Raw genomic sequence first — 17,091 nt, 5'->3', positions numbered from 1 at the left:
TTGTTCACAAATATTCAAAAAAATGTGTAACACTGGTACGAGTCGAACAGTTCCGTACGTAACAGGCACTGTATTTACATGACATATCTATCAAAACATCAGAGATTGACATTGGAACCAGTATTCGGTATTCTTTCGAGATGGTCGGACGGGTCGAACGGCAGTTACGCTGAACTATCCTTCATATTAACGGCTTTCGTGGCGATAGCGCATAATTAATTGCTGCAAAGAACTGTAGCTTAATCAGCATACAAGTGTAATACACAAGGTAAGTCATTAAGAGCAATAATAATTAATTAGGTATTATATTTCGTTGAAGATACAAAGAAATATATAAAACGTAATTTAAATAATTTCGACAGACAATACACGATGAAATTTAACTTTATTTCCTCGACATTACTTATACTCATGGATTGCAGTAAATTTTCATTTTAAATAATGTATTTTTTTAATCAATCGACATATTTTGTTTCTTATCGTTGCTGCATAATGAAAACTGGAAAGCGAAAAATTTAATATAAATTTCGAAACGATCTTGATACACATAACGTTCCGAACGTAGAAAAAAATGTTAAACAAAAGACGAGATTATTATTGTTATTGACAAATAAATAGAATTAACGATCATACAATGGAAAATATTGATTATTTTCGTTCTTTAAAATAATTTTAATTATTTCTTATATATTTTCTTTTAAGTATATTTAAGGTACATAAATGATAAGCGAAAGGAATTCAACACTGCTATAACCGACAACTAAATAATTCAAATTGCTACATCCCGGGTGGAAATTACAACCTGGCGCTGTATGGGCTCCGGCTAGTTTTCCACGAGTTAATGTGGGCGCTATGATGGAAGGCTAGCCTGGGGTTGTACTGGGTGGTAACGGCAATAATGGCCAGCTCCAATATTGGAAAACTATCTAGGCCCTGGCTCGCGGAGCAATGTTGCCCCAAGACAACACTGATTGCCATATCATACTCGCGGCGTGTTGCTTTCGTGCCGCGGTCGTTACCTCCGGCGCCGCTCGAGCAAAAAGCTTTCTAAATCCCCTCGCGGCGTGTTGCTTTCGCGCGGTTGTTACCTCCGGCGCCGCTCGAGCGAGAATTTCTCCAAGTCCAATTCGGTCTTTCGACACCGACTCGTGGCAATGCTGTGTTCGTATAAAGCCCCTTGCACAATAGGCGATAGCGATAGCGATAGCGACAGCGACAAAGTTGCCAACAAAGGTATAGCTTTGTCGGCACCTTTGTCGCTGTCGCTATCGCTATCGCTATCGCCTATTGTGCAAGGGGCTTAAGTTACACGACGGTAGCGATCGACTACGAGCGCGAGCAAACGGGAAACGATGCTCCCCGCATCGACTTCGTCGTACGTGCCCCTTTCGTGTGCGTATTCCACAAACGTTTTACACATTCGTACGGACCAAGCGAAACGCGTTTGCACGTCCGTACGTATCGCTCGTGTCGCTCGGCTCGCCGAGCGCACCGCACCTCTTATAGTACCCAACTAGCCGGCCGAGCGATCGGCGACGCACGGTCTTACGCACGGTCGCTTACGGGCGTCGGAGGCGAAACCATCGAGACCATCGGGACTTGACCGCTGAGAGCGACGACGACGCGAATTCGATTACCGTACGAGATATCCGGCAGCCAGTCTCGGGGGTCGACGATACGCCACGTTGACGCAAAGCGAGACGAATGACACCATAATTCGGGGTACTTGTAACCGAGAGGCACGAACGCGGTCGTTACCTCCGGTGTGGGCTCTAACGAAAAGTCCTCTCGCGGCGTGTTGCTTCCGCGCCGCGGTCGTTACCTCCGGCGCCGCTCGAGCAAAAAGCTTTCTAAGGCCCCTTGCGACGTGTTGCTTTCGCGCGGTTGTTACCTCCGGCGCCGCTCGAGCGAAAATTTTCTAAGTCGACCCAATACATGCCCAGTACTGAGCCGACTCTCGGCCGTAGATCAATATCATTTCTGGCCTTATACACGGTCAGTACTGAGACAAGACTCGCCTCGGAACAGAATATGGTTGCATGGGGGTACTGGTCACCGAGACTGGCACAATACTGATCTAGCGGTTTATCCGTACTGGGGCAGTACCACCCACACACATCAAGTCTTGGCAGCCAATATTGTGCCACTTCTGGGCCATGCGGACAACTCTGGCAGAAGTCCGACATTCGCACATGGGTTATAATCCTGCCTCACTGGCCGGGCGCTAGCTAGCCCCCGGCTGGATTTCCCATCTTGGCACCCCCGCACAATTCTGTCTAGCGCCTAGATGAAACACTAGGCAGCGCCTGGCTAGATTTCCGATACGGGCGTGCCACGACATTCCCCACGGGGCCCAAAATAGAAACTTGGATCGCCCAGACACATTTCCACCCGGGATATTATAACAATATGTATTTATGTTTTTTACTTCCGATGAAATATTCTATATAGTCAAAACAAAAATATACACACGTCACTTTAGATGCGTAAAATTCTTCTCGAAAACTGAATAAAACAATTTTTTTTTAATTCTAAAAAAATATAAGAATAACAGAATAAATTGGTTGTGAGCACATCAAGATATATCCAATATTCTATAAAAAAATATTCATAATTTTCTGCGAAGTAGGTCGTACATATAATCGTCTTGATAAAAGTTGAAATTATCTTTTTCCTTTTCTTTTCTTTTCTGTTCCTTCGATTTTTGTATAAAAATTAATATTAAATTTCAATAACTTGTACCGCATTGTATTATTACTTGTTTTCTTTTTAACGAAAAGTTACAGAAACCTAAGACGAGTATTGACATGGAACTTCCAAAATTGTTATTACATATCGGCCTAATATTGGCCACAATCACGAACTTTTGTATCGCTGATGACGATGCAAAAGGTCGAAAATATATATATCGTTTACCCGTCAACTCAATACCAGTTGATTATAACATCAGTCTGATTATTCCGGATCTCGAAAAAAGCAATACTTTTCACGGTGAAACCATTGTCACTGTCGACATTGTTCACGAATCGTTTTACATAAGCTTACACTCGCAAGGATTAAAAATAAATAAAACGGCGACAACGTTGACGAACGACACAATAACATATAAACCGAGGGCACATACTTATTACCATAAAACGAATATATTATTGCTACTTTTCGAAAAGAAATTGTATAGCGGTTCTTACATCCTGAACATGAAGTTTGCTGGTAATTTCTCTCATACTCGTTTTGGCAATGGTGGTTTTATAAAAATTCCGTACACAGACGAGGAAAAAAACAGAACGTAAGCAAATATTAAAAATATTAAATATATACTTGTAACGTACATACGTAAATGCTATTTGGTGTTACCTTATTTATTTGTTACCTTTACTTATTACCTTTTTTTACTTACTACTTTCATCGTTATCGACTTACAACGTATATAAAGCTCAGCGAAACAATTAAAAATGTGTATCCATTTTATTATTAAAACCGTTTTCTAGTATGTAAGTATATTTTACAATAAAGTATTTGCAAAAAGTCCATGATATAATGTTTAAAAGAATATTTAACTTTGGCTTAAAATAAAACGGCATAGCTAAGTACAACATTTCTGTTTCTACTCTCAACAAAATAATAATTACATATAATAAAATAAGCATATAATATATAAACAATAACTAGTGTTTCTTAACTTCTCGTGTCCTACTCGCTATGAGTGGTAAATTTGTACCAAGAGTGGTATTTTTGTCCTTATTTAAAAAATTGTTTAAAACCACAGGTTGGCCGCAACACACCTCATGCCGAATAAAGCCAGACAAATGTTCCCATGTTGGGACGAGCCAGCGATAAAAGCTTACTTCATGATCTCCGTGATGCATCATCAGAATTACACGGTATTGTCAAATTGGCCGATCCGAAAGCAGTACAACGTAGACAATGACATGATATGGACACACTTTGACCGTACTTTTAAAATGTCAGCTTATCTCGTGGGAATTGTGATTGTATCTAATTTCGTTGGCATTGGAAACGCATACCAGTCTGTATGGTGCAAATCGTCTTTGACATCACATGCAAGTTTCATGCATATTATTGCCGAAAAGATCACGCCGCTCTTGGAGGAGTATACCAATAGAACCAAAGGGGTACCGAAAATAAATCACGTCATGGTACCAAATTATCCGGTCGACGGCATGGAAGATTGGGGAATCATCATTTACGAGTAATATTTATAACAAAAGAGATTTACTAATATGTACACGAACAATAAAAATTAATATTAAGCTATTAGAACTGACGAATAACTTCTATCATTTAAAATTTGATAATTAATAATGATAAAAACACATATGTATTTTACGGATATTTAAATTTTATTTACATATTTTCATTCTTAGGCTGTTTTAAAACAAATTAACGTATTTAATTGATATGTATGTCACCTTTTCTTTCCATTATATATATATATATATATATATATATATATATATATTTATATAAACACATTAGATTGCATGCTAACGATGAAAAAAAACTAGGCATAATCACATTTTGAATATTATGTTATGTTTTGTCTTTTAGCGAATCAAAAGCTGTCTACGATAATAGCGAGCATTATATATTTTGGAGCAGGAAAGTAGCGTCGTTAGTAGCACGTGAAATTGCACATCAGTGGTTCGGCAGTTTCATCACCCCATCTTGGTGGCCTGACCTGTGGCTAAGCGAGGGGTTTGCTGTGTTCTTCCAAGTGTATTTCCTCAACAAGGTTATTTAATATTACTAATGCAATGAATTGCTCATTAAATAGAAACGTTGGAAATACACTTCCTTCTCTAAGATCAAAATAACATCCATTAAATATTTCTATATTGTTATAAAATGTATCAAGACAGAGCTAAATAACTAATGGCAATTCTAATAATTTAGAATTATAAAAAAGATTGTAACACTGTTCTTTCTGCGAATAACTAGAACGAAACATTTAATACTAATTCTTATTAAAATTCGAGAATATTATGTTCTCAGCACTTGTCTCCTCCCCAGCCCATATTAAGGATTTGCTATTTTTAATCTCTTATGTTTCAACATTATTTTCATATTTGGCGATACAATAATTATTATTGTAATAGTTTTATTAGAATCTAAACGTATTTTATTTTTTGCATTCATCACAATAAATATTTTACAAAAAAAATTTAACATCTAAAATTTTTATATCTTGATTTTATCTTTGTGTTCAGTAATGTCCAATATCTTACAAAATAATTAAAATATGAACTTCTCAAATAAAATTATTGTATACGTGAAACGGTTAACATTTCACGACATAAATAAATTACAATAAATATTAAAATTACGAAATTTTTAAAAGTGGCGGACAGGTAGGTTTGTATCCCTATAAATACGAACTTTTCTTCGAATTTTTATATTCAGCCATATCAAAGGATTGTTTTCTGTTATAGTTGACAATTGCATTTGAAGACTGGCGGTCAATGGACTTATTCGTAACTGGGGCCATGCACCATGCTCTCCATCTAGATGTTGGCTTATTGGATTCTGTTACATTGAACCTTAACGATACCTTGGATTATGACCAACTCTTTGGTGATGAAGTTCATGAAAAAGGTAAAATTATGTAAATAAAATGAAACTAATGAATAGCTTAATATAGATAGCACAAAGACAGAGGTGGAACAGAAAGTGAATAGACTACAAATTCGCGTTTTGCGCAATACGTTCATATATGTCTTACAATTAATTTCATGTGCAAAATATACTTTATAGGCATTACTAGTCGATATATTTTATGACGTGTATTTTATCGTAGCTCCAGCTATATTGCGCATGTTATATCATGCAGTGGGCGACGAGGTATTTCGAAAGGGTATCACCAAGTATTTCGCTACAAAGTAAGTATATATGTATAATGTAGTCTATTATAGTTATCACATATCGCAACACTAAATATCATAAGTATAATTCTTGCATTTACGTTGGAAAATATAGTACGCCACATCAGAAAACTAAACTTGTGCGTTCAATATCCAATGCTATTCGATTAGAAGAGACCATACTTTGTTCCTTAATTATAATTTGACTAAGCTAGTTTTAAGTTATATTCTTAGTTCCCACATGTGTATTAATTAAGTTGTACATTAATGCTCATGTTAATTCCATAATAGTAAATTTATACACATACGTCGTAAGTATTATTATAGCTAATGACAATGTCATCTTCCAAATTTAGTCAATTTGGATCGGTTACTCCCGACGATTTGTGGAGCGCCATGCAAAGTGCTCTGCAGATGGCCCCTTATATCCCTTATATGCAACAACAAGATTTTAAAATAAAAGATGTGATGGACACGTGGATAAACCAAAATCGTTACCCTGTGCTGAATGTAACGATAAATTACAAAACTGGTGAAGTAGCAATAACACAAAAATGTTTCCACGCAACTGAAGATATCAATAATAAATGGTGGATACCCATGACCTACGCCGACCAGAGCAATTTGGATTTTTCCAATACCATGCCCAATAATTGGTTAGGACCAGATCAAACTAGTAGAGTGGAAATTAATACAAGAGATTGGATTATCGTTAATGTACAACAAACTGGTATAAATTATTAAATATTACGTTTTTTTATTTATCTTATTTGTTCTATCATCTCAAAGGTTTTACATCATTCAAATTTTTATATACTTCTCTATTAAAAAGAAAGCTCAAGGAAATTCATGTAATTATATTTTTCGAAACCTTGCTAAATTATTAATGTATTTTTTCTGTAATATTTGCAAGTTGCACACTACATTAATTTGTTAGTTACGATAAAATGACAGTATTTAGAAATATATTTTGATAATTTCGAATAAGAAGGTCTAATAATAAATTTAATGGATAATTCGACAGCATACTGTCGTGTCTATTACGATAACACAAATATGGAAAGACTCATACGTTACTTGAACTCTGAGGAATACACGAAAATACACGTTCTCAATCGTGCTCAAATTATCGATGATGCATTTGCCTTTTTGCTGGAAGACCAATTAGATAGTTCCGTATTCATGAATCTTATAAGTTACCTAAGACGAGAGAGAGATTACGTGGCTTGGCGTCCAATGTTCCGAATATTAAGACGGAATGAGAAGTACTTTTTACTGCCAGCGAGTGAAGATTTCAAGGTATGTAATAACAGATTTTATGGATTTTTTATTTAATATACACCTACGGGTTAAAGAGCACGACGATCATATCGTGAGTCCGTTATATTCGTACAAATTAACGTACTGACTGCCGGAATACGGTGAATTTTACGTCAATTTGTAGTTACCTGTTTAGTACGTGAAAACGAGCAGCATACCTATATACCTAAAAATAAATTCTCTTGCAATCGGTTTTATAATCGCACAATGGTAGAAATGAACGTGTTAATTAACATTAATAAAATGGACATAAGGGGAAGTGGGGAGCAAGCTCGCCGACGATTTTTATGATAGTGAATGTTTTAACAAAGCATTATATATATATATATATATATATAAAATATGTATATTTGTATATGAATCACGTCACTTCGCATGTAGCAATAAATCAATATAAAATTCAATATTATCTCATGATTTCTAGTCACACATGGTAAAAATCTTTGATAAGCTTCTTGAGCATGTGGGATACGAAGAAAAGCCTGAAGATAACTATTTCACAAAGATGCTAAGGCTAGATGCTACGCACTGGGCATGTACCGTCGGTCACGCGGAATGCAAGAGAAAGGCCGCCATTAAATTAAGCGAACATTTCGCGGATCCTGATACTCACAAGTAACTCTTTTTGTGATCCCGATTATCTCATAATTTGTGTTTTGTATAATTTGTGTGTTGCGTATGCGCGATTCCTATTATTTTTTCAAGTCGTCGAAATCAGACATTCTCTTTATTGTTTTTTATTAATTTCCATTCTTGTTCTAATGCATAGAATAAATATGCGAAACAAGTAAAAATATATGTATATAATAACAAGCGACGTTATCTCTCTCTCTCTCTCTCTCTCTCTCTCTCTCTCTCTCTCTCTCTCTCTCTCTCTCTCTCTCTCTCTCTCTCTCTCTCTCTCTCTCTCTCTCTCTCTCTCTCTCCTCTCTCTCTCTCTCTCTCCTCTCTCTCTCTCTCTCTCTCTCTCTCTCTCTCTCTCTCTCTCTCTCTCTCCTCTCTCTCTCTCTCTCTCTCTCTCTCTCTCTCTCTCTCTCTCTCTCTCTCTCTCTCTCTCTCCTCTCTCTCTCTCTCTCCCTCTCTCTCTCCCTCTCTCTCTCTCGAAGAAGAAGAAGAAGAAGAAGAAGAAGAAACTTAATTTTGCAAAATAAGATTTACCTAACAGAACGGAAAAAATACAAAACTTGATAAAATAAAACGTCGGTTATGCGTATGAAGTGCATGTACCTCTTTTCCATAGACACATATGTATTTTAGAGTTCCACAATGGTGGCAAGATTGGACGTACTGCTTTGGTTTAGCGGTAGCTAATAGGACTACTTGGGATAAAATGATGGAACTATATCAGCGAACATCTGATAAGAAACTTTGGAAAACATTGAATTGTGCTGAAAATCCTGATAACATTATCAACTATTTGAATGTTATAGCATCGAATACTACATTATTTAGCAATCTGGAGCATGCATTTATCTTCAATTTCATTATTGAAAACCATGCACGCAACGATTTGGTCCTGGACTACATATTGACAAAGTTTGATAATATAAAACCAAGGTAGTACATTTCTTTTTACAAATATACATTCTATTTTTAAATAAATGTATCTTATACATAAATATGTTATTTTGTTCTTACAGATTAGTTCCTACAAGTCTAACGATAAACAATATCATTTCGAATGTTTTTTCTAACAAACAAATGTCCAAGGTAGATTTTATAATACTAGATTCATACTTATTGGTTTTCTATTGATAATCCTTTAACTGTAGCGCGCTTAAAATGAAACGTTCATCATGCGTGGAATTATAGATTAATGCAACTTTACATAATTAAATTAATATTTATAATTAATTCTGTTCATATTTTTGGGCTATATATTTGTATCTTATAAAGCTATGTTTAAAACTGAGTAATACTAGCGCGTGGTTTAAAATATAAACTGAATTTTTGTAAGGTAGTAATTAATTCTAAGAATATTACCTTATTATGAATTGATACATATATATATATATATATATATACATATATATGCCTTTTTTAATTAATAATGGATTTTCGAGAACGTTTATATACATATATATATATATATATATATCTTCTGCAAATAGACATTTTCTTACGACACATATATACTTCCGCAGGGATTAAATATATTTATATGCATGCCATGTATTGTTATTGTCTATGTTAAATAAAAAATTGTATTTTAAGGAATGGCTGCATAAAAATAAATTACTATATATTATTGATAAACATCCTTAACATCTTAATCTGTTTCAGGTAAAAAAATTCGCAGAAACTTTTTTTCATCAAGATCCAAACGCTTTGTCAAACTATAAAATTATAAATCTGATAGAAAATCGTAAAAATAATCTTAAAGAGTCCGTAGATATTTTTACAAAGCGATTTGGAAAAAATCAAACTTAAGTGACCAATTGATGTGATCAATCAAAAATATCAAATGTGATACGAGACAATTACCTACATAATTTTTCAAACAATGTTATTTTTATTTATTATTACCTTTCTGTAAATAATTTTTTAATTATTTTTAATTATTTCTAATATTTTTTAATATTTTTATAATACTTAGTATTTTATTAATAGTCTGGAAGCTATTGATAAAATTTTCTGTGACATATTACTGTTCTGTAATTAAAAAATAATTTATAGAGTATTAGACTTGATGCTGTTTGATATCCTTCGTAAAATATCTTTTATAAACGCACTTTAGTTTTATTACATTTGATATAGAGCTCATGCGGATGAATTTTTTAAATTATATATATAATACTTTGTAGACATTATGTAATAGTATCATTTGCAAATAAAGTACTTAAATTTTAATTACAATTATAATTATAATTTTATTTTTTTATTTTTTATTTATGTTATCGTATTATAATCGTTGCTAGACTTTGAATAAAATACATGAAATAATGACGTCTCTTTGTAATAAAAAACTTTATCTAAACAGTAATTATTACTATAGAATAAAAATTGTATTTCTATTAAATCCGCAAAATTTAGTATTGTTCATAACTTTTATTTTTATTATCTTATACATTAGATATTTTCTTGTGTATATATATATATATGTATAAATATATTTTTTTATGTTTAAAAATTATTTTAATTATAAGAAAATTTAATCTTAGCATATTTATTATTAAACGCACCCTTTTATTGAATTCCTTCAGTCATTTGAAACGATTATTCCTAACTGTTATCAAAAATGTCGAGAGAGATAGTCATCTGATATATATTGTAAACATCTCTTGCAACGTTATGTATTTTTCCGTATTAAATTGTATAATCAAAATATTTACTTTTCTAAGTTAAGAAATCTACTTGAATTAACTAAATTGAATTAACTAAATAGAAATAACTAAAATCTAAAACTAAAGTCTTATTATGTAATTTTTATTATTTATTTAATATTAATTGTTATTATTTAGTTTTTCTGCAGAAAGTTTGATTTTCAATCGTTCATAACTCTAGGTCTCTATGTTCGTCGAAGTTCATTATCGACACTGAAAAATTTGTAGTTAAAAATTTGTAAGGGACATCTTCTATATTGATATATAATCTTAATATACATAATAATAAAATTTATTATACAAGTATTATGCAACTAATTCGAAGAAGGCAACTGACGAAGACGATCTCTCAATATCACGTATAAACAAACCTATATTTATAATTTATGATTTTCTTGCGGATATCTTTATCCATGAATTTTGAAAAAGTAATATGTAACAATGGTACGAGTCGATTAGTTCCGTGAGGCACTGTATTTACATGACATCTATCAAAACATCAGAGATTGACATTGTAGCCAGTATTCGGTGATTTTTCGAGATGACAAGACGGCAATTACGCTGAGCTATTCCTGATAATAACGGTGTTCGTGGCGACAACGCATAACTTAATTGCTGCACAGAACTGTATTTTAATCCGCACACAAGTGTAATATACAAAGTAAGTCGTTAAAAACATTGATAAAATTATTATATTTCGTTGAAGATACAAAGAAATATATAAAACGTAATTTAAATAATTTCGACAGACAAAACACGATGAAATTTAACTTTATTTCCTCGAGATTACTTATACTCATGGACTGCAGTAAATTTTCATTTTAAATATGTATTTTTTTAATAATCAGTCGACATATTTTGTGTCTTATCGTTGCTGCATAATGAAAACTGGAAAACGAAAGATTTAATATAAATTTCGAAACAATCTTAACACGCATAACGTTCCGAACGTAGAAAAAATGTTAAACAAAAGACGAGATTATTATTGTTATTGACAAATAAATAGAACGGTCATACGATAAAAAATGTTAATTACTTTCGTTCTTTGAAATAATTTACATTATTTCCTATATTTTTTCCTTCAAGTATATTCAAGGCACAGAAATGATAAGCGAAAGGAATTCAACACTGCTATAACCGACAACTAAATAATTCAAATTCTACATATTATAACAATATTTACGTTTTTTACTTCCAATGAAATATTCTATATAGTCAAATAAAAAATATGCACACGTCGCGTTAGATGCGTAAAATCCTTCTCGAAAACTGAATAAAATAATTTTCTCTTAATTCTAAGAAAATATAAGAATAACAGAATAAATTAATTGTGAGTACATCAAGATATACATCCAATATTCTATAAAAAACTTGCACATTGCTTCCTCATAGTTCTTAAGTGTGCAAGTAAAAACTTACACATTGCTTCCTTATAGTTTTTAAGTGTGCAAGTAGAAACCTGCATATTGCTTTAGTTTTTAAGTGAGCAAATAGAAACCTGCATATTGCTTTAGTTTTTAAGTGAGCAAGTAGAAACCTGCATATTGCTTTAATTTTTAAGTGGGCAAGTAGAAACTTACACATTACTTCCTCACAATTTTTAAGTATGCAAATTATTTTTAAGTGTGCAAGTATAGAAACCTGCACATTGCTTCCTTATAGTTTTTAAGTGTGCAAGTAGAAACCTTCGCTCACAAAGCTTCCTCTATGAGGAAGCCAAAACAAATAAATACTAATAATTATACATCGAATAAAATACAAGCTTCCTCATAGAGGAGCTTTGTGAGCGAAGGTTTCTACTTGCACACTTAAAAACTATAAAGAAGCAATGTGCAGGTTTCTACTTGCACACCTAAAAACTATAAGAAAGCAATGTGCAGGTTTCTACTTGCACACTTAAAAATAATTTGCATACTTAAAAATTGTGAGGAAGTAATGTGCAAGTTTCTACTTGCCCACTTAAAAATTAAAGCAATATGCAGGTTTCTACTTGCTCACTTAAAAACTAAAGCAATATGCAGGTTTCTACTTGCACACTTAAAAACTATAAGAAAGCAATGTGTAAGTTTTTACTTGCACACTTAAGAACTATGAGGAAGCAATGTGCAAGTTTCTACTTGCACACTTTTTTTATTGTGATAAGCTTTATTGCGACTAATATCTGTTATACTAATATCTGTTATACTATTACAAAAATCAATTAAATAATTAATGTTTTTACTAAAATGATTTCTACTAATTGTGGATATTTATTATTTCCATTTTGTTCTATCGGTTAGTTAATTCTTCTACGGAACTTTTGCAAATTTTAAGATCCTATTTTTTTTTGTTTTTCGTTGGAGGAGGAAAATGCTTACGCATACCCCAGGGCCTTTATTGCCAGAAAATATTATTACCGAAAAAGAATCTATTTCTTAGTTACAAGTATATCGTTACTGCAAGAAAATATTGTTACCGTACAAGAAACGATATTTTCAATGCCAATATATATTATATGTAATTTTTCAGTTTAGTTACCTTAGCACAGAAATCCCTGAATTTAGGCTCATACAGCATGCGCTGTATTAATCATAACGATTAATCAGAACAATATGTATTGAAAAGTATATATACAATCAAGAGACACGGTAGTGTCTCGTGCCAAGTACACGCGGAGCGAGACCGACCGTGACTCTTTTACGCGACGCGACGGGTTGCGAGTACCCGAGATGTTGAGATCTCGATAACGAGTGAACGGATCAAGTTCTAAGTAGGCTTGATCGATAGTTTGGGGTCGAAAAGGGGGGGGTTTCTCTCATAATATTCCGCTACGTGCCCTACGAGCGGAGATATTGCGACGCAAAGTCCAAATGTGAAAATTTATTTTTAAGATACGTCGTTCAGATACGTCGACCGTTTCTCATCATGCCATGCCATCATTTCATTGGCTGGAGTCGCGTCACTTTCACTTTTTCGACGCTGGCGGCGCAGGTATCGCCAGTTTCGATATCGCGCGCGTATTTCGATCGATCTAGTAGGTAAATTAAATTAGGTCGATAGACTTATCGGTCAGGAGGAAGATTTCTATTTAGGTAAATTAGGTATATATATAATACATATTTAGTCAATTGCTTCATGTTTATCTGGAGAGATTTCGTATCCTTACATCGTATTACCACCGCTGCCGGAAAAGAAGGAACCCTACGCTTGGCAGAAAGTGCCGCTAGGGAATTTTTAAGTCGATTCTTATGAATCAAGCTTGAATTCGATGTCTAGGTATCCTAGGTTGCCGATGACGAGGTCCAGATAGTGCGCTTCATAGTTTTCGGTGTCCAGGTGTAATAATACGTTGAATTCGATGTCTACGTGTCCCAGGTTGCCGATGACGAGGTCCACATAGTGCGCTCCGTAGTATTCGGTGTTTACGTGTATTAATACTTTGAATTTGATGTCCACGTGTCCCAGGTTGCCGATTGCGGGATCCAGATAGTGCGTTTCATAGTTTTCGGTGTCCAGGTGTAATCGTACGTTGAATTCGATGTCTAGGTGTTCCAGGTTGCCGATGACGAGGTCCACATAGTGCGCTCCGTAGTTTTCGGTGTCTACGTGTATTAATACCTTGAATTCGATATCCACGTGTCCCAGGTTGCCGATGACGGGATCCAGATAGTGCGCTTCATAGTTTTCGGTGTCCAGGTGTAATCGTACGTTGAATTCGATGTCTAGGTATCCCAGGTTGCCGATGACGAGGTCCAGATAGTGCGCTTCATAGTTTTCGGTGTCCAGGTGTAATAATACGTTGAATTCGATGTCTACGTGTCCCAGGTTGCCGATGACGAGGTCCACATAGTGCGCTCCGTAGTATTCGGTGTTTACGTGTATTAATACTTTGAATTTGATGTCCACGTGTCCCAGGTTGCCGATTGCGGGATCCAGATAGTGCGTTTCATAGTTTTCGGTGTCCAGGTGTAATCGTACGTTGAATTCGATGTCTAGGTGTTCCAGGTTGCCGATGACGAGGTCCACATAGTGCGCTCCGTAGTTTTCGGTGTCTACGTGTATTAATACCTTGAAATTGATGTCTAGGTGTCCCAGGTTGCTGATGACGAGGTCCAGATAGCGCGCTCCGTAGTTTTCGGTGTCTAGGTGTAATAATACCTCGAATTCGATGTCTACGTGTCTCAGGTTGCCGATGACGAGGTTCACATAGTGCGCTTTGTAGTTTTTGGTGTCTAGGTGTATTAATAACTTTAAATCTGAATGTAGGACACGTAGATATCGAATTCAAGGTATTAATACACGTAGACACCGAAAACTACGGAGCGCACTATGTGGACCTCGTCATCGGCAACGTGGGGCACCTAGACATCGAATTCAACGTATTATTACACCTGGACACCGAAAACTATGGAGCGCACTATCTGGAACCCGTCATCGGCAACCTGAAACACGTGGACATCGAATTCAAGGTATTAATACACCTGGACACCGAAAACTATGGAGCGCACTATGTGGACCTCGTTATCGGCAACCTGGGACACCTAGACATCAAATTCAAGCTTGATTCATAAGAATCGACTTAAAAATTCCCTAGCGGCAGAATTAAAATTATGTCATGACATAATAAAAATCCGCTGAATTAAAATTATGTCTAGGCATAATAAAAATTGGACGAATAATAGTAACCTTTCGAAAGTAGAGGTTTAAGCTTGAAATTTAAATTTTATTCATTTTTAACAAAGTTACCGCTGCTCGAGTTTTGCCTATTTTTTAAGATAAATTTAGTGTTCCTTCAATTTTTGTGAGAAATGTATAATTTACTTTTACTTAAATATTATTAATTTTTATGTATTTGTTGTTATTGCTAATTTTGTGAATAATTAAAAAATAAAAAATAAAATGTTTTGCAGATCCTTGCTTAACACTACAAAATAGGTGATATCAGTACAAAATTACCTTTTTCAAAAAAGGTAAAAAAAAGTGCCAAGTACACGCAATGTATTTTGTAAATTCAATCGAAAAATTATCTCACAAAATTGTCTCACAAAAATTGTCTCACAAAATTGTCTCACAAAAATTGTCTCACAAAATTATTAAATTACAAAATTGTTATTTTATTCAATCCAAGTGATATCTACCTCGAAAAAACCTAAATAACAAGTGGTATCTATTTAAAAAAAAATACGTGAAATCATTTAATACTGCGCCAATTACAAAGAGAGAATATATATATATATATATATATATATATATATACCTTAACAAAATTATTATTATATCACGAAATTGCGTTACCAAACTCAATCCAAGTGATATATACCTTAACAAAATTATATCACAAAATTGTTTTACCTAACTTAACCTAAGTGATATGTTATTTCAAAAAAATATATGAAATCTTTAAATTACGCCAACTACAAAGAGAATATATATATTGCTTGAAAAATAATTGTAGTGCAACTACTCTTAAAAAATAAAAGAAAATTGTGTTACCTAACTCAACCCAAGTGGTATGTATCTTTGTATTCCTGAGGATCTTTCTATCAACCCAAGTGGTAGTAGTTTTAATTCTCCTTGATAAAATTATAATATTACAAAGAATCATTTAATCATTTTAATCACAAAGAATTAAAGAGGTAACATTATAAAATAAAAATATTTAATTAAAATAAAATAAATAAATTTTTCTTGTAAAAAACTTGGCGCTGCTTTTTTAAAGTCTATCCAGACAAATTTGCATCGCGCATAAACATAAGCGTAAGAAATTGATTGGTTCATATATATGTGCAAAAGGAAATAGACCAATCCATCTCTTTATGCATATGCTTATGCACCTATGCAAGTTTGTCTAGATTAATCTTAAAAAAGCAGCGCCAAGTTTTTTACAAGAAAAATTTATTTATTTTATTTAATTAAATATTTTATTTTATAATGTTACCTCTTTAATTCTTTGTGATTAAAATGATTAAATGATTCTTTGTAATATTATAATTTTATCAAGGAGAATTAAAACTACTACCACTTGGGTTGATAGAAAGATCCTCAGGAATACAAAGATACATACCACTTGGGTTGAGTTAGGTAACACAATTTTGTTTTATTTTTTAAGAGTAGTTGCACTACAATTATTTTTCAAAGCAATATATATATTCTCTTTGTAGTTGGCGTAATTTAAAGATTTCATATATTTTTTTGAAATAACATATCACTTAGGTTGAGTTAGGTAAAACAATTTTGTGATATAATTTTGTTAAGGTGTATACTTACACTGTTGAATCAAACATTTTTATTGAGTCAATGTCTTCATTAGGTGTTAATAAATTTATTGCATCAAAATCATCATCTTTTTCTTCTATTTTGTCATTATTTTTTTCTTTTTCATTAATATTAACTTTTGCCATATCTAAATCTGAATCGTCGTAATCTTCTAATTCCGACTCGGAACCAATATTTTTAGAATTGTCTGACATTCTGTATAAACAATAAAGATATAAGAAATATATTCAGCATAATATAATCTACTTTACATTTAAAAATACATTTAAAAATATATTTTGCAGACATATTTATCTCAAACCATGTTTAATATA

General features: G+C 33.4%; 1 protein-coding gene across 4 annotated transcripts; it reads left to right on the top strand.

Moving 5' to 3' along the window:
• Positions 1-149: 149 nt before the first annotated feature.
• Positions 150-10,067, top strand: LOC139785846 (aminopeptidase N-like). 4 transcript variants are annotated; one of them, XM_071725016.1, is made up of 12 exons: positions 150-268; positions 2,781-3,286; positions 3,767-4,210; positions 4,570-4,753; positions 5,451-5,613; positions 5,816-5,897; positions 6,236-6,609; positions 6,904-7,178; positions 7,624-7,814; positions 8,457-8,756; positions 8,840-8,909; positions 9,483-10,067. In XM_071725016.1, exons 2-12 carry the CDS (start codon positions 2,808-2,810, stop codon positions 9,627-9,629), a joined length of 2,709 nt encoding a protein of 902 aa, XP_071581117.1. In that variant the 5' UTR covers positions 150-268; positions 2,781-2,807; the 3' UTR covers positions 9,630-10,067. The 4 variants fall into 4 exon arrangements, with proteins under 4 accessions (XP_071581117.1, XP_071581120.1, XP_071581119.1 ...); XM_071725019.1 differs by lacking the exon at positions 2,781-3,286 and having other exon boundaries at positions 156-268; positions 3,767-3,881; positions 3,970-4,210; XM_071725020.1 differs by lacking the exon at positions 150-268 and having other exon boundaries at positions 3,175-3,286; positions 3,767-3,881; positions 3,970-4,210.
• The last annotated feature ends 7,024 nt before the right edge of the window (positions 10,068-17,091 follow it).

Source organism: Temnothorax nylanderi, unplaced genomic scaffold, assembly GCF_030848795.1.
Source record: "Temnothorax nylanderi isolate EJ_2023f unplaced genomic scaffold, tnyl_v1.0 TNYL_tig0899_pilon, whole genome shotgun sequence".
NCBI lineage: Eukaryota > Metazoa > Arthropoda > Insecta > Hymenoptera > Formicidae > Temnothorax > Temnothorax nylanderi.
The sequence above is the reverse complement of the archived record's forward strand: the minus strand, read 5'-3'. Positions and strand labels throughout refer to the sequence as shown.

Bases quoted from the DNA above. Each gene is read 5' to 3' on its own strand.
- LOC139785846 (XM_071725016.1), top strand. From the start codon at position 2,808: ATGGAACTTCCAAAATTGTTATTACATATCGGCCTAATATTGGCCACA. The intron at 4,754-5,450 runs GTTATTTAATAT...TTTCTGTTATAG, and splicing joins AAGTGTATTTCCTCAACAAG to TTGACAATTGCATTTGAAGA. The intron at 6,610-6,903 runs GTATAAATTATT...ATAATTCGACAG, and splicing joins CGTTAATGTACAACAAACTG to CATACTGTCGTGTCTATTAC.